At 43.2% G+C, this 18,316-nt stretch overlaps 1 protein-coding gene across 13 annotated transcripts in view; it reads right to left on the reverse strand.

Moving 5' to 3' along the window:
• The window catches only part of CLASP1 (cytoplasmic linker associated protein 1), a 268,754-nt gene that overhangs the window by 224,375 nt on the left and 26,063 nt on the right, over nt 1-18,316 (reverse strand). For all 13 annotated transcript variants that reach the window (XM_032840927.1, XM_032840929.1, XM_032840926.1 and 10 more), the window contains exon 2: nt 9,519-9,998. In XM_032840927.1, coding sequence (XP_032696818.1) covers nt 9,519-9,713 — 195 coding nt within the window. In that variant the 5' untranslated portion in view covers nt 9,714-9,998. The remainder of the gene's footprint in view (nt 1-9,518; nt 9,999-18,316) is intronic.

Below are 18,316 nucleotides of genomic sequence, written 5' to 3' on the forward strand. Positions count from 1 at the left end.
CTCTTTAGGGAGATAAATCAATATTATTCTCATTCTGGGTAGAAAAAAAAGAAAGCAAACAGGAAGAAAACAACAGATAGGGAGACCAATTTCTTTAATCTAACAAAGTGGACTTTGTCGAGGTGTCAGGATTTCGTCCTCTGAACTATGGCCATCTTCTCTGCACGTGTTTATTAACATGCCCAGACAGAACCTTTTCTCATCAACCTTTTGAAGGGGAAATGAGATTAACAAGAATAAAATTATTTACTTCACATCCTAAGATTTGCCCTTACCTGAAAGGTTAGAAACAGGAGAGAGACTCTCCAGTGCTGCACTAGCTACACAGCGATATCCTTTTCCCATGCAAAAGGAAGACTATCCAAAGAACAGTAACACCCAGGGGTGGCAGAGACACATTCACGTGCCACTGCCAGGCACAGAACGGGGCCCACTCTGGCCCAGCAATTCATGCGGAAAGGTTTTCAGAACTTCCTACAAACACACACACACACACACCCCAGCACGAACATATGTATGTTCAAGGATGCTCGCTGTCATGATACTTACAACAAAAAAACTAGAAACTGTGTAGGTGGTAGCAACCAACTATGGATAAAGAAACGATGGCTAACCATTCATAGAAGAGAATAATACACTGACATTGTATTAACTCATAAGTGATCTAATTTATTGATTTGAAAAAATGATCATGACATACATTTAAAGAAAAAAAACTCACAAAACACCATCTGTAGGCTAAATAAACTAGACACAAAACACACACACAAAGAACGTGTGTAGTATGATCTGCCTTACATAAATATTCTTTCCATTTTTTCTACCAATATAAACAATAAAATAGTGATGGCAAAAGACCAGGAGTGATTTTCAATTTTTTCATTATAACTTTATATTCAGAAGTTTCATTAGTTTGTTCTTGTTTGTACAATAAGCACATATCACTTTTATTATAGGAAAAACAAAATTATTTTTCTAAATCAGCATTTGCAAAAATGCTTCAATTAGGCAAGCTCAAGAGAAATGTTTAAAAAAGGATGTTCCCAAGTTATGTATGTAAATCACAAAGCATATAAAGACTTAAGACCCTCTGTGAAAGAAGTCAAAGACAGAAATTCTCCTAAATGTTCTTCCAAATTTTTTTTTCCTTAAAAACGACTTCTCCAATTTAAAAACAGACATGCATCATGCAGGAAAATAACTTATCTTTTTTCACAAGGTTATCCACAGTCAGTAAATTGTATCCTGAAGCCTGAAATCTTGAAGACTGCTCAAATTCATCCCAGTCCTCCCTACATCCAAACTAACGGCAGAAACCCCCATCCTGTCCTCCTCCCTAATGGCTTACTCCAATTTGCTTCTCCCTACTCCCTCGTATCAGTTCACGCCACCTTCATTAGACAGAACCCTAACTCCTAAAGCAATCTTTAGCACCCAAAAGTCCTTCAGTGGCTCCCACTGCCCCTAAAGTCAGTCCCACCACCCCACCAGGCCCCTGTACCTGAGATATCGCTCAGCCTTACTAGTATAGACCAGCTTATCTCAGAACATGACCTCCATCCAGGTCACCTGCAACATGCTTCTTTGCTGAGCCAGGGGAACCATCTCTCTTCCCTCATACAAGAGTCCAAAAGGACACCTGGCTGGCTCAGTCAGTAGAACATCCGACTCTTGACCTCAGGGATCAATATACAGAAAAATATACTTTGTGTGTATATATGTATTGTGTTTGTGTGTGTGTACACATATATGTATAGGTATTAAAATATATAACATACATATATATACATACATGTATGTGTGGGGGGGTGGGTGTATTCCCCCCCCCCCCGCCAAAAGTCTTTAGAGAGAGATTCCTATCAGCCACGGAACCTGACACAAAGCACTTCCTCCCCATCTATAATCCCATCTATGACATTTTTCTCGAGTCCAAAGCTCAAGCTGGTGAATTCTGTCCATCGGGACAGTGCAGCAGGATAACCTAGATCTCACTCACTACTGTCTTGCTTCATCTGTTTTCTATGCTCTGCTTCTTTCCCCTCCTGCAAAGTGTCCTCTATTATCCCACTAAATCCAGGAAGGCATCTTGTTATTATCTGCCTTTCAGTATTTCTTGAAAAATCGTTATAAAAACTTATAGCTTACCATCTCTCCATTTCTTCACCCCTCCACTGCTGCTAGCCCAAACCAAACTTCATCACATTTTGCGTGTTCTACGCTCACCAATTATTAAGTTACCTTAAATTTTTTATGACTGTAAATGGACTTAAATAAGACCAACTTGAAACATTTTTTTTCTTTCTTCATAGTAGCTCCTTTTGGAGATGACTATCAAAATATATACTAATTCTGGGGTTCCTGGGTGGCTCAGTCGGTTAAGCATCTATCTGCTTTCAACTCAGGTCATGATCCTGGAGTCCTGGAACCAAGCCCCACATTGGGCTCCCTGTTCAGCAAAGCATCTGCTTCTCCCTCTCCTTCTGCTGCTCCCCCTGCTTTTGCTTGCTTGCTCTCTGTTTCTATCAAATAAATAAATAAATAAAATCTTTTTTTGAAAATGCTAATAAACAGACATAGGATAAACATTTTTAAACTATTTGGCATCACTAATAAATGAAGAAGGAATGATGGAATCAGAAAACCACCCTTTGGCAGCCAACATAGAAATAATTATTTTAGACAAACTTCATCATTGGATGTGAAAATTGGTAGGTAAACTTTACATGGTCTCAAAGTATCCCCCCACAGGATACCTATTCATTATAAAAGAAAAAAAACCAGCAACTTTCTGAAGCTACCTGGCAAAGACCTCTTTTACAGGTAAGAGAAAGACACCACGCATCTCCGGATAGGATGTACAGAGTACACCTGCATGGTATTCCTGCCCAAAATGCACCACCTCAATCTAATCACGGACAGTTAAGCAAGCTCAAGTTGAAGAGCTTTACTAAATAAATCCCCTATGCTCTTCAAAAGTACTGAGAGAGACAAGGAAAGACTGAAGATCAGCTGCCCCAGATTTAAAGAGACTCTACAGATGAGAACCAAATGCAACTGTGATTCTGGATGGGATTGTGGACTAGAAGACTGTTTTTGCTCTTGCTGTAAAGGACATTAGGAGGACAAGAGGTGACATTACAATAAGGCTCGTAGATTAGATAGGTCTATATTCTACTGACCCTCATGCTGACTTAGAGAACTGTGCTAAGATGACATACACAAGCAAAAACACCCAAGTATTTAAGAGCAAGAGAGCACTGTGTCTACAACTTACTCTCCAAAAGTCCACAACTCATGATAACATGCATACAGAAAGAAGGACAAAACAAATGTGGTGAAATGTTAACACCAGGATCTGGGTGAAACATACATGAAAATTCTTTGCACTGTCTTTTGAAACTTTCCAATAGGTCTGAGTATCTTCCAAAATAAAAAGTCTAAAAAGTATATATGGGGACACCTGGCAGGGGAGCAGTCAGTTAAGCATCCAACTCTTGGTTTCTGCTCAGGTCATGATCTCAGGGTTGTGAGATCAAGCTCCACGTCGGGCTCCTCTCTCAACAAGGAGCCCGCCTAAGATTCTCTCTCCCTCTGCCTCTCCCCCTGCTCTCTCTCTAAAATAAATAAAGAAATCTTTTTTTTTTTTTTAAGTATATATACTCATGAGTCTAGCAGGACCAAAGAACTGTTTTACTGATCTTAAATATTTTGGGTTTTGATTAAAATAGAAAATGAGCTGTTTATCTCTCAGTCAGGATTCAGTCTCCTAAAGCAATCACCGTTAACTCGGGAGTGAATCCTTACACTCTTTTCTTTATGCTCTGATAAAGAAATTATTATTGTTGCTGCAACATTGTAGGAAAATAGCATTGCATATTGATTCAGATGTGGGCTCTAAAGTCAGACTATTCAGATGAAAATCTGGTGTCTTACACCCCCTAGTTAAGTGAACTGAGGCAAGCCTCTTTTAGGCAGTTTCCCCAACTGTAGAATAGGAACAAACATAGGTTCATCATAGAGCTCCTACTTCATGATTTAATGAGGCAATGAATGCAAAGCATGTAACAGTTTCTGGCACATAACGGGCACTTAATAACTGTTAGATATTAGTATTAGTCAACGTTAGCTGTGGTTTACTGCCTGTCGGCTCCATCTTCTCACCCCAGCTGTTTCTTTTTTCCTTCTATCTTGACACTCAATTTAGGATTTCTTCTATTATATGTGCTCTTATTTAAGTTTTAGCTTTCTAAAGCAAATCAAAGTATTAAAAATAAAAAGAGCAAGTGTAGTCCTCCTAGAACAGGGATTCTCAACCAATGGATTGGTTTTATGGGTAGGTTTTAAATTCACCCTTAGAATTCCTGGCCAGCTCTGCTCGTTGTTATCAGCAGTGCAACAGCTCAAGGATTTCTATCTTACTACAGCAGACCTGTGCCCTCTGTTCCAGGCCCAGGCCAACAAGGACTACAGGCAAGGATGCAACCTCAGCCTCTGGAAAAAGAAACTTTTCGTCTTACTACCAGTAACTCCATACTCTGTCCATCATCTTCCTTTCACTGACCACATGCTATAATGCTAAGCACGACCAGCACCTTATGTACACTGGTTCACTGAATCCACATAAGAATGCTATGTAGTAGGTATCACCAGACACCCATTCTACAGATGAGAGTTCCCTGCTCAAAAGTCAAAGGACAGAGCCAGAACAGGAATTCAGACTGTTCATACTCAAATCTGAATGATTTTCAATATACTTTGATGCTTTTGCATATTTATTAACACATATTTAGGAAGAAATGCCATTAATTACATCCATCAAGCATATCATTTTTACTCAACAATCCACAGAAATTTTCTTTCCCCCTTTTTTTTTTAACATTTTATTTATTTGAGAGAGAGCAAGAGCGAGAGAGATCACAGAGGGAGAGAGAGAAGCCGACTCACCACTGAGCAGAAGGACCAATGTGGGGCTCAATCCTAGGACACAGGGATCATGACCTGAGCTGAGGGCAGACGCGTAACCAACTGAGCCATCCAAGTACCCTAAGATTTTATTTATTTATGTGAGAGAGAAAGTGACAATTCAGGTGTGAATGGGGAGAGGGGCAGAAGGAGAGGGAAAAAGAGAATTTCAAGCAGACTCCCCGTTGAGTATGGAGTCCGATGCGGGACTTGATCCCAGTATCCTGAGATCATGACCTGAGCCAAAATCAAGAGTCAGGTGCTTAACTGCACCACCCAGGAGCCCCAGAATTTTCTCAAAATAACTTCTCCTGTGGTGTTTTTGCTCTTGCTTAGTACCACTAACTATAGCTTTTCAACTTAAAACAGAGACATCTATCTTTTTAAAATATACCTACCCAAAGAGGATTAAAAGTACACATATTGTTAAGCACTGAGTAATACATGGAACTGTTGAACCACTACATTGTACACCTGAAACTAATGTAACACTACATTAACTACATGAGAATTAAAATAAAATAAAAATAATAAAGGAATGAATGGATGGATGGATAGATGGATGGATGATTGCCAGAAGCATGATGTAGTGCAGGGATGGGCAAAATGGGTGAGGAGGAGTGGGAGGTACAGGCTTCTAGTTATGGAAAGAAGAAATCATTGGCATAAAAGGCATTCGTGGGGAATACAGTCCATGATTCTGTAATACTGTTGCATGGGGACAGATGTTAGCTACACTTGTGGGGAGCATAGCATAATGTATAGACAAGTTAAATCACCACTGTTGTGCACTTTAAATGAATGTAGCATTATGTGCCACCTACAGTCAAAAAACCTTTTTAAAATAAATAAATGTTTCATAAAATGTAAACACTGCAATCATTCAATCAACCAATAAAATACACCCAGAGAAGTGCGGTTCTTGCAACCACTGGACAACATTGCAGGGAAAAAAATCTGGGAATAATGAACAGCCTCTGAAAGGAGGCGAGGTTTGATGGCAATACCAAGCGGACTGCCAGAAAAAGAAACAGAAGTCACTTCATCTGAATCCAATAATCTTTTCTGGCTCTCCTCTCAAGGACACAGAGGGAGGAATAAAAACCTCAATGAAAGCCAAGGTTGTGGAGATAGAGGCCAGGGGAATGAGAGCAACCTCCCTTATCAGTCACACCTTCCCTCCCGCCCATAAAGGGCACCTGATGCAGGGCAGACATAAACACTGTGTTCTGTAAAGAGGCTTAAGGAAAGACTAAATCTTCTACAGTCTACAAGAAGTGGCGCTGCCCAGAGAGGGAGAAACAAGAAGGGAAGTCAGGCTTCTCAGAACCTTTATGAACTCATTCCTTTTGATTCTTCATGGCCCTATGTAATTCTACCTCTCCAACTCAGCCTCTCTAACAAACCCTAACATTTTTTTCTTCTCCACAATACAACCTTTATAGACACTCCTACGATGCAGTTTAATGGTTAATGATATCCTATCCTACACTGTGCACTATCCCATCATTTGCCTTCCCTGCCCTCCCCCACCCCCATCCCATTAGACCATTAGGGCAGAGACAAAGGAAGCCCCAGGTTAACAGAGAACCTACAAATTTCAAATACAAAGCAGCATGGCATGGGCCTTGAGACAAGCGTGCACCGGGATGATGTCCACAAGTGCCAGATTTAGACAGAGCTAGACTACCTGGGCACTCGTGGTCACGGTAAGGGCGGGGGCCGGGCCCAACGGTCCTCACTGGATGCCCAGCCCTCAGTGCAGTATCAGTCTTGAATAACACCCAGTGCTCATTCCATCACGTGCCTTCCATAATGTCCATCATCCAGTTACCCCATCCCCCCACCACCTCCCCTCCAGCAAGCCTCAGTTTGTTTCCTATGATTAAAAGTCTCTTATGGCTTGTTTCCATCTCTGATTTTTGTCTTATTTTATTTTTCTCTCTCTTCCCCTATGCTCCTCTGTTTTGTTTCTTAAATTTCACATATGAGTGAAATCATATGACAACTGTCTTTCTCTGATGACTTATTTCACTTAATAACACCCTCTAGTTCCATCCATGTCATTGCAAATGGCAAGACTTCAATTTCTTTTTTATTTTTTTTAAAGATTTTCTTTATTTATTTGACAGAGATCACAAGTAGGCAGAGAGGCAGGCAGAGAGAGAGGGGAAGAAGCAGGCTCTCCACTGAGCAGAGAGCCCAACGCAGAGCTCGATCCCAGGACCCTGGAATCATGACCTGAGCTGAAGGCAGAGGCCTTAACCTACACTGAGCCACCCAGGTGCCCCCAAGATTTCAATTTCTGATGGCTGAGTAGTATTTCATTGTGTGTGTGTGTGTGTGTATTCTTTCTCCATTCACGTGTCGACGGACAGCGGGGCTCTTTCCATAGTTTAGCTATTGTGGACATTGCTGCTATAAACACTGGGGTGTAGGTGCCCCTTCAGATGACATTGGTATTTGGGGGGTGAATATCTAGTAGCGCAATTGCTGGGTCAGAGGGTAGCTCTATTTTCAACTTCTTGAGGAACCTCCATGCTGTTTTCCAGAGTGGCTGCACCAGCTTGCAATCCTACCAACATACAATGTCTCATTTAGCACTGGTAACAACTCAGTTATCCCAACACTGTACATAAGGGAACCAAACCCCAAAGCCAAAGCCGGGAAAGGTTAAGAGAACTCGAATGGTATAGCAGACTCTCTGGGTTACCTATTTAACATCCCTATTACCTCAGTCCCGTTCCGAACTTCCTCCTTCAACCCATAATATATAAAGCTTGAGTTCTATGTATGAACAAAGGTCCACTATTGCTCAGAGATCTGATGCTGTCCATTATAGTCAGAGTAGAGCTTTCTTTCATTATCTGCTCTCATTGGACTGGACGCTTAGAGAGTGCTTATTCCCTCATGAAAGCAGTATTTTTTGAGCAGGAGTCTGACAGTATTCAAATATCATCCCCTCCTTCACATGGCCATATGCTTCACTCAAAGGAGGCTGGACTCTTCTTGAGATCAGGAGGTCAAGCATGATGGTGGAAAACAATCAGGGATACCCATCCATTTTCCAATGATGCTGGGATGGGCAGGCAAAGCCATTCTGGCCAATCCGATGTAAAAGGTTCTGCTAGGGAGCTTCTGGGAAAGGCTTCCCTCCAAGTAAAAGACAAAAGCAGACACTCTTCTTCTCTGGACATTGCCTTAACTACCGGAGACTTCTTGAACTCTTAAAGAAAATTACTCAATTTCCTGGTGGCAGTTTGAAGCCAATGAGTCAGCTTCAGTTACTCTCAGCCAAAAGCATAGCAATGTGCACACGGAGTGGTGGAACTGGGAATCCAACCCAGACAAGGTGATTTTACAGCCCTCGACAATGGCCCTCCACCACCCTCCCCTGTTTGTAACACTCCCATCACCCAGCACAAAGGCCAAGCACATAAGCAGCACTTGCCACCTGCAGCTAAATGAATAAATAGATGAATTATACAGAAATTAAACTCCACTTTCAAAGACAGGATAAATTTTACATGTAATTGTAAGTAAAATATCAGGGTCCCAGGTAATACGCTTAATGAGTATAAAGCCTGCTGACTCTTAAGTGAGAGCAAGGTTTATAATGCATTTGGAAAACAAGAGTCCACACTAGAGCAAACAAAGAAATCCTGTTAAGCACCAGTTTCCAAATCCAAACCAACCTCAGAAGACTGAGTCAATGAAAAAGCACAAGAGATTCTGTTTCCTGTGAGCCCCTTTCCCAATCCCAATGTCTACAGCACCTATTAGAAGTCATGCCAACACCCTACTGTTCTATCTCAATCTTGACCCAAAGGGGCCACCTCTTGGCAAACTAAGTAAGGGGAGGGGAGGTAGAGAGAATGACACCTCTGCAGCACAAGTCCAGTCCAGTTTTTAGTCACAAAAGCTCAATCCTTGAATGGTAAAATGGTCAATCGTGACAACTCATTTGGGTCCTGGGACCCTGCCTGCATCCCCTACCCACCAAAGGCACATGCCCACTTCGATCTTTAGAACCAGAAGGATATCCTCCAGGCCATTACACACAAGTCACAGAAGAGCCCTTGGCAACCCATACTATTTCTGGCCAGGTACCTAGGCCGACTTCAAAACAGAGATCTGAAGGTAAAATGTGCCACACACTACCACCAATTCCATCCCCAACAGGAAATCAGTGAAGATGTTTGCTAATTATGAAGGGCCACTCACCAACATCTCATGACCCTTTCAATGTAGGATAGAACATTCATTTCAACTTCAGGGCTGCAAATGGTTGTAAACTTCCCAACATAAAAGCCTCTCTTTATCTGTTCACTTGACCTTCTCTCAAAGTGCGAAAGCATAAGGATTCTTTGATCTCCAACAAGAATTAAAGAAGACCCTACTTGCTCCAGAATGAAACATCCAAAAGTCGCAGCCTGGGTGTCTTACTGGAAGCCACCTACGAATGGCTCCTAAAGAAGTCTTTTTCCTAAGGACCAGTTCTGACCCGCCAAGGCAGCCCAGCCACCTACACGAGTGCCTTCTTAAGCACAGCTTACCTTGTAATTGCTAGAGTTCACCCAAGAGGTAGCAAGCCCATCCACAAGTTTATCTAACATGGTCTGGTCATGTTCAAGGTCAGCAGACTTCTGTTTGTCTGAGAAATAGTCTATAAGTTCTTGGCCAACCTGTAGTCGTTTTCCCACATCCTTCTGCAACACCTGTGCCAGGCAGGACTCCATGCGAGGCTCCATGGTGGAATTCAAATCCAGATCCAGCAGAAGCTAGAGGGCAGTCAGGGTGACACCCTCCCAGGAAATATACCCGGGAGGTTGCCTCTTTGTTCGCTGAAAGTTACTAAGAGCCTGTGTTTCAAAGATGCAATCCGGGGAATGGCAACAATGCACCATGTGTGTCTGAAGAGCAGCTGGTAGGATATTAAAAGTCCAATTTAAATAACTAGTAGGAGATAAAGGAGTGAGTGACCGAGTGAGTTTCTGCTATTGGGTCTGAAATTCTTCATAATTCAGCAGTCCATTCTGAAAAGGGAAAGAGAATGACAAATCAGCACAGAGAACAAAACATCCAAATGTTATGAAACATTAAATCAAAGACAAAGCAATTCACGCTGCAGAATCATTTATAATCACAAGTGGAGTGAGAAGCATGAATGCTTGGCAACCATACCAGAATAACATAATTATTATTTTTACCAGGAGGAACATGGAAGCCCAAAGAAAGAGCCAATGAGCTACACAGTTGGTAGGTTGATGTTTTTCACAACTTTCCAGCTTGTAAATGAGCCAGTCAGGAAAGCAATCTTCTGCTTCAGCTAGCATATTTATTTGTCGCTTAAATTTTGCTTCCCACCAAAAACCTAACACCCCTCTGCGTATGAATCACTGGAGGTACTGTAGCTTATTGCCATACTCGGAGTTTTCTTAAAAAAAAAAAAAAAAAAAAAAAGCGCTGGAAATGGGGCAGGCTCCATAGAAACACCACCGACCGAAGTGGCCGGGCTGATAACATGAAAAAGAGACAGCACGTCCATTAAGCTTCTTGCTCAGGAGCTTGACATCAGAGTGAACAGTCGTCCCTGCCGCTGCCTTCTCCCTCCAACAAAGAAAAGGGAGTGATGGGAGGGAGAAATGGGAACAGGCCCACACGCTGATCCCTTATGGACAGTATTCTCAGCTGACAACAGCACCATTTGGACCTGGTGGTCTGTTATACAGAAAATCGGGAGATCTCAAAATCATGTTACAGGAAAGTTGTACCAAACAGTTTTCATTAGATAAACTCGGGAAGCTGAACACTTAATCTGTGGCTGCTGGAGGAACCGTACACATCCATTTCTTACTTCAATTTCTTCTCTTGACTCTTTTCATTCTAACCAAAGATGGCTCACAAAAAACCTGTCTTCAAGATGCAGCACCTCCCTGCCTCTGTACTAAATGGAACCGCTCCTCACAGCAACAGTCAATCCCCTCCTCTCGGGGTCCCAGCAGGTATCTATGAACTTATCCATCAAGTAAAATCACAAGTCCGTGCAGAAGAATTCCTCCCCTTTCTAACATCCCCTCATCCATCCCTACTCTCAAGATGAAGAGCACAGTGCACTTTCCGAGTTCCAAAAGCACAGACTTCTGACACCAACAGGAATCATTTAAGTTGAGTCATTCACGGAGGAAGACCCTCCTTTAAAGCCCCTGACACAAGATTACCCATATTCTACTTGCATGGGGTTGGGGGCAGGACAGCATTCGAGAAGACTCACTGTCTCACATGGCAGAAGAGACAGCTGCTTTCCAGTCACTTCCATACCGTGGAACTGGTCTCTTCTTCATAAGAAGGTTCTTCAAATACATAAAAGCAGCTATTACCCTTCATTCCAATTTTTAGTCTGAACATAATATCCCCAGTTCATTAATCAGCTCCTACGTTGGCCTAATGAAGGTATCAGTGATACAGGAAAACTGGAGAAACTAACAGAACTTTTTCTCTCTTGGCCCAATATTAACCCAAGAAGCAAATCAAACAAGGGTGGGCTTGTGGTGGATTAAAAATGGCCACTAATTCTTTGTTTCTTTTTCCCCCACCAAGGTGGGAACTTAGTCCCCTCCACGGTGACCTGAGGTTGGCCCTGTGACCTGCTTTGGCCAGCAGCAAACCAGCTACTGCAAAAGGAAACATAGATGTGACAGGCAAGCAATACAGCTTGCCCTCTTAGAATGCCGCCCTAGGCCTGCCATGCAGTGAGGAAGCTCCTGGAACCAGAGAGGCCGTGTGAAAGAGAACCAACAAGCCCCAATTAGCAGCAAGAAGCACTGTGGGACTTGTGAGTGCGTCCATCGGAGACGACTTACCTCTTTCATTCGTCATCTGACTGCAGCTACACAAATAAGTCTGAGACAAGCAAAAAAACTACCCAGCTGAAACACAACTATGAGAGAGAATATTTCATTGTTGTTTTAAGCCACTAAGTTTGTGGTGGTTTGTTATACACCGACAGATAACAGATATACTCCGCCTTCCCCTAAACATCTATCTTTCATTCTCAGTGAAAAGACTCTCCTATCCTTTACTCCTTCCAGGGTCCTAAAATCAACAGCTCAGGTAGGAAGCAACAGGCAAGAGAACAAACTCTCCATTGCTAGGAAAGAAATGATCCCATTCATTCCAAGTCTCTGGTGTAACTTTAAAAATATGTATTATATAAAAAGCTCCCCTTCAATAAGAATTGTCCATGATTTCTAACAAATAAAAGTATATGCTTCTTGAAGGTTACTATGCAATGAAGGCTTAACATGACACATTCCTATATACAAACCCACAGAATGAAAGATATCAGAAGCCCCCAGGCATTAAGCAGACTGGGTTCTCTCTTTTCCCCTTAAATTAAAAAAAAAAAAAGAAAAAGTAACTGATAATCCTCTCTTATATTTATTTTTATTAAACTGGATTTTGGGGGACCTTTTTCCTGTGCTCTTGAACACTTTCTCCATTTCTACTTCCAAAGGCATTCCGGGAGTATCAATCACATGGGTCCCAACTCACAAGGTACAAAAGTACAAAAATCTCCCTCCCACTCCTGCCCTCTAGCTGCCCGGTTTCCCTGTCTAGAAGCAAGTAACGTCCCTAGTTTCCTGTGTATCCTTTCAGAGATATTTTTAGCCATCCAAGTAAATAAATATGTGTTCTTTTCCCTGTACCTCCCAGGAATTTTCTAAATCAACAAAAATATAAGCAAAACTTCATACAGCAACAGAATTATAAAAACATTATATTAAAAAAAAAACATTTTAAAAATGCAGAAAACGGAATATAAACAAACAGGAGGAGGAGGTAAAAATCTCTTGCTTCCACCCACGTCCTGTCCAGGCTCTCTTCCAGGGGAGAGTGCAACAAGGAAACAGGTCTAAAGTGAACCTAGAACCCAAGGTCCCAGATGTTACCTGTGGCTGGGCCAAATAAAAAGCAGGTCTGTTATGTATAAGGCATTACTGGAAGGCACTGGGATACAAGAGTAAACAAGACTCAGCCCTTGCCCAGAGAGAGCTTAAGAAACCAGCACAGTACCTCTTAACGTTAGTTCTGAAATCATCATTCAGGAGAGGAGCATCACACAGGTGATTACCTGACAGCAGTACTAACATTAGAGAGTACTCAGGGAGCACCTGGGTGGCTCAGAAGGTTCAGCATCTGACTCTCGATTTCGGCTCAGGTCATGATCTCAGGGTGTGGAGACCAAGCCCCACGTCAGGATCCACGCTCAGCGGGGACTCAGGCTTGGGATTCTCTCTCTCCCTGTCCCTCTGTGCCTCCCCTGCCCTCCCTCTCTAAAGAAAAAAAATAAAGAAATTGCTCAGAATGTTGGACTGCATAAGTCGTGGGGATGAAAGCTACAGCACAGGGAATAACAGCAACAGCACTGTATGTAGAGATGGCAGCTACACTTGTGGGGAGCGGAGCATCCTGTACAGACTTGGGGACTCACTATGTCATACACCTGAAACTAATTCCATACTGCACATCAACTATACTTCAGTAAAAAGAAAAAAAAATGACTCAAAATGTAAAACTATTTCCAAGTTTTTAAAAAAATTTCTACTTGTACACATTTTCCAAAATAAATGTAAAAGTGATATAAAAGGAAAGGCAGGTACCTTAGAATAGCCAAGTACCTTTCTTCTTCTTATCAGGCTAAGTGTTCTCCTTCAGCAAGATCTCACCATAAAAGCCATGGAGTCCACTAGATGTTATTGTATCAGACCCTGGAAAAGAGATACATTCCAGGTATTTCTGAAAAAAAAAAAATGCCCCAACTCCTCTAGAACTCCTCCCCACCTGCAAAGGGCCTTTCCATTCCCCAACATCACCACCGTTGTTTGCCCCTAGTAGAGTAATTAGGGTCCAAGGCCCCCAACCTTTTCCTGCCACATCATCTTGGTCTATAACTATGGAGAAAAAACAATAAGAGGTCAAGACAATGGTCCTAGAGTCATTCTCCTTTACAGTACCCAGGAAAGTAGAAATTAACAGAGCAACATTTACCAGAACAATAGCCCAGCTCCCACTAGGGACCAACAGGAAGAAGTTAAAAAATACCAGCTTCAACAAGAATGAAGAAACACACAATTAGAGACCTGAGGTAATCAAAAGAACAACACAGTTAAGAATTCCAGCCTCCAGTCTTGATTCTGCCACTTCCTGAGTGGCACTGGGGAGAATACCGGCTCTACATTCATTAAATAAGATGACGAATGGAAAGGGTTTGCACAGGACATTTTTAAAAATTAGCTTCTGGGGTACCTGGGTGGCTCAGTCAGGTAAGCATCTACCTTTGGCTCAGGTCATGATCCCGGGGTCCCAGAACAGAGCCCCACCTCTGGCTCCCTGCTCAGTGGGGAGCCTGTTTCTCCCTCTCCCTCTGCCCTTCCCCCCAGTCACCCTCCACCTCCACTCATGCTCTCTCTCAAATAACTATATAAAATCTTAAAAAAAAAATTAGCTCCTATCTCTATCCCCTTAATTGCCATAATTACTGTGTGACACTTAGGTACCCACCTATAGAGGCATATTAACAATGGAGGATAGAGGGAGGGTGGAGTTAACAATGGAGGATAGGGGGAGGGTGGGAGAGAACAGAACCAACTATAAACTCTGCTCTGTAGACTTCTCGGTAAGAGAAGCTACAAGTAGAATCATTTTTACCTAGTAGTTCAAAACAAGTTAATCTTTCTCATAAATCTGTGGGTTGGCTGGGCCCAGCTAGAAGGTTCCTCTACAAATCTCACCTGGGATCATTCATGCCACTGTTGTCACCTGCCGGCTTCACCTGGGCTCAAGAGTCCACAGTGGCATCACTCCCATGTCTGACACACTGATGCCGGCTGCTGGCTGGACCTCTCACTACACGGGATCTCTGACCACTCAGCAGCCTAGCCTGCAGCTCACTTTACAGTGGGGAGAGCATTCCATGGTAGCGAAGGGGGAAGGTGCCAGGCTGCTCAAGGCCTGGAATCCAGAACCTGCAAATCACTTCTGCTACATTCTGGGGTCAAAGCAAGTCACAAGGCCAGCCCAGATTAAGTGTGAAGAGATGGATTCTACCAATTAATAGGAGCTGCAGAACATTGTGGCCATGTGTTTCAATCTAACACATACACATCAATGGATGTCTGCCGAATGAATACACGGATAAATAGCTGGGCTGAATACATCTGTTCTGGTTACCCATTACCAGGCTAATCTCGATGACTTTTACTGACTCATCATATATCACATCTCGCTACAGAAAATACGATAGACATAACTATAATCTATGGCTTGACTTGAAAATGCTTCCAACTTACTTGGAGACAACAAAATGCACAAAAAGCTTGTCCACGTAATAATTCACCACAGACACAGGGTACGCATTAGATTTCACAGGTAGAATGTTGTACCCGCCAGTTAGGGGTATGTGTAAGTACTGTGGCAATTCAGAGACGGGATGGATGGAAAAGGCCTGGAATGACCGAGACAAAACTATGTATGCCCATCAGGTAACAGAGGAAATGATAAAACTAAATGTGGGGGAAAAGGCATAAGCAAATGAGGGAGGGAGACACTTGCAAACCGTTGAGGGAAGAAGCACGCTAAGGCGAGACCGTGCAATGACACAGGTGGGCATCACTATTCCCCTTTCAAAGATAAAGAGATAAAACTCAGAAAGGTCTCAACCAACCAAAAACTGCCCAGAGTTTTAAAGTTAATAATGTCAAGCAGTAACTGAAAACCAGAGCTGTCTAGCCCTATGGTTTATATTCTTAACACTACACTACAACACTCCACAACTCCAACACTGCCACATCAAAAACCCAAAGTACAGGCACTTCATAGTTGAAACACGAAAATGGTAAAAAGCTATAGTGCATGGAGCATGAGAAGTAGAGGATTAGGGAACAAGAAACCAAATCACAAGTACTTAGGAAGCTTTACCAAAATAATATCCCATATTATAGTACCAAGAACAATTTAAACTAGCAGCACAACAAAGTGAATAACCACATTGAAAATGTCCCTGGAAAATATGCAGAAAGTGGTCATAATACTTTTAAAGCCAACTCTGGAAGCCAGAAATTAGCAGAATTTATTCACATGAACTCAAAAGCGTGTGTTTCTATCAATATGGCAAACTCTTTTGCATTCTAATGATTCTATAATATGGTCTGAAATTTTACAAAGACACTCTGCCTTGCCCTGCCGGCAATAAATCTCCATTCTCACTCTACCTGTGCCTTCTGTTCTTGCCTTCTCTTCCCCTCTGAGCCCACCCACTTCTGAGCGCACGCATTCACTCAGTGAACATTTACGCTGGGCCGGTCACGTGAGCAGCGTGTACTGTGTTAATGACCAGAAATCACAGAATGTGAGGCTTGGTCCAGGCCCTCGAGGAGGAGCCCATCACCAGGAAGAAGGAAGAGACAGAAATGCAAACAGCGGCAACAGTATCAGGAGGAGTCCTAAGCAGGATGTTTGTAGAAGGGGCTGCAGGTGGCACAGAAAGGAGAGAAAATGTTGCCCGAGGAAATCCAAGTGGAAATCCCGGGGCTGGGGCAGAGCAGCTCACGCCCTGCAGACACAGCACTCACGCTCCCGGCCAGCCCCTGCTTTCATTTGTCAGCCTGCAGTCACTGGCCAAGCTCCGGGCGGACTGGGGCTCCAGCCTCCCTGTCTCCCTCCTTCCCTGCCTCAGCATCCTTCAGTGTCCTATCTTTTCAGCCACCTCAGACCTCTAACCTTCTGGGTGTCCACTCTCAGGTATCACCAACCCCTCCTCATCTCTCAGCTCCCTGAAAGGTTCTGCAATCCAGCTTCTGAACCACAACAGCCCATCCTTCCAGCTCCTATGCTCAAGCACATGGTGCCAGGCTCCTCAAGTCCATAAAACACCTTCCCAATTTGACCTTCCTTTTATTCTGGACTCAATTCCACAGGGGTGTTAAGAGCTTGAAACTACCCTCAACTTTCTCTCCCAATGTAGTAGCTGCCGAGCAAGTCTGAACCTTGGAAGAAGCTGACACACAATCAGGTAATCAGGTGCCTTCTCCTGCCCGTCCATCATGCTGAAGGAACACATACGCGCATGTGTCCAGCCAGTTTCATTTTACACTGAGAATCTCAAACTTCACAAAGTATCCCAAGCTAGCATCCCAACTCCTGTTCTCTAGTGAGTTTGCTCTGCCCTTCTCCCCAAAATGCCTTTCCCGTCTTCTCCCCTGGGGAGAAGTACTCTGCCTGCAGCCTGCTCCCTTCTCCCCACACCTCCCAGGACACCAGGTGCACTGACGTACTTCCTGTTTGCCCCGCAGCCCCTCCGATCGGGCGTCACTGGCCACTGCTCCCGGGGAGCTGCTCATCAGGATCACAGATGACTTCCATGCTGGCAAATCCAAGCAATACTTTGCTCTACTTGGCTAACTCCAACTCTCCACAGCATTCTAAGGCTGGCTGTGCCATCCTTCTTGAAAAACTTCCCACTTTCATGAAAACAAATGATCATGCCTTCCTGCAACTTTTCTGGCTGCACCTACTTGAGCATTTCTCTAACCATCTCTGCTCTGCTTCCAGAGTGGCTGAGGGGCCCAGACCGATGCCTTTCATCTTCTCATCTTGCCCACTCCAAAACACTCAGAATCCATCGCCAGGAAATTTACAAACTGCCTTTAAACTGATGACTTCCAAATTGTTACCTCCAGGGTATCTCTGAACTCATGGCCCCCACTGGCCTCACTCTTGCTCTTCTTTCAGCCTTAAACACTGTCCATGTGCCTACAGTAGCCTGGCTGTGGGCCTCAGGGCTTCAGCTTAAAGGTCACCTCCTCAACAAGTCCTTCAAAGACCACTCAAAGGAGGGCCCCATCACTGCACCCTGTTTCATTCCTTCGAAACACTTACGACAAACATTCTATCACGTTTGTTTACATATTTGCTGTCTGTTTCCCTACAGGACTATCAGTATTATGAAGGTGGGGACCCTGTTTACTACATTCACGTAATGCCTATAACTATGCCGGTTATGCTCAAGCATTTGAGAAATATTTGTAAAAATAATGAAGTTTGAGCTGAAAATCAAAATCACTGCAATCATTAATTGAGGTCATTTTCTTCTTGGGGAGTAGGAGTAACTGGAGGGTAGGAAAAATGTTAAAAAACATTCCAGGTAAAAGGAATGTGCAAATAGATACGGGCAAAGAACAAACAGAAGAGACTGTCAGAGGGAAACCGGCAATTTGGGAAGGCCAGAGCACCAGCTCCCAACCTGTAAACACTAACCCCACCTCTGAGATGAGAGCACACAGTGATTACAAGA

This window comes from Lontra canadensis, unplaced genomic scaffold (genome assembly GCF_010015895.1).
Source record: "Lontra canadensis isolate GAN:19392208 unplaced genomic scaffold, GSC_riverotter_1.0 scaffold117, whole genome shotgun sequence".
In the NCBI taxonomy this organism is placed as follows: domain Eukaryota; kingdom Metazoa; phylum Chordata; class Mammalia; order Carnivora; family Mustelidae; genus Lontra; species Lontra canadensis.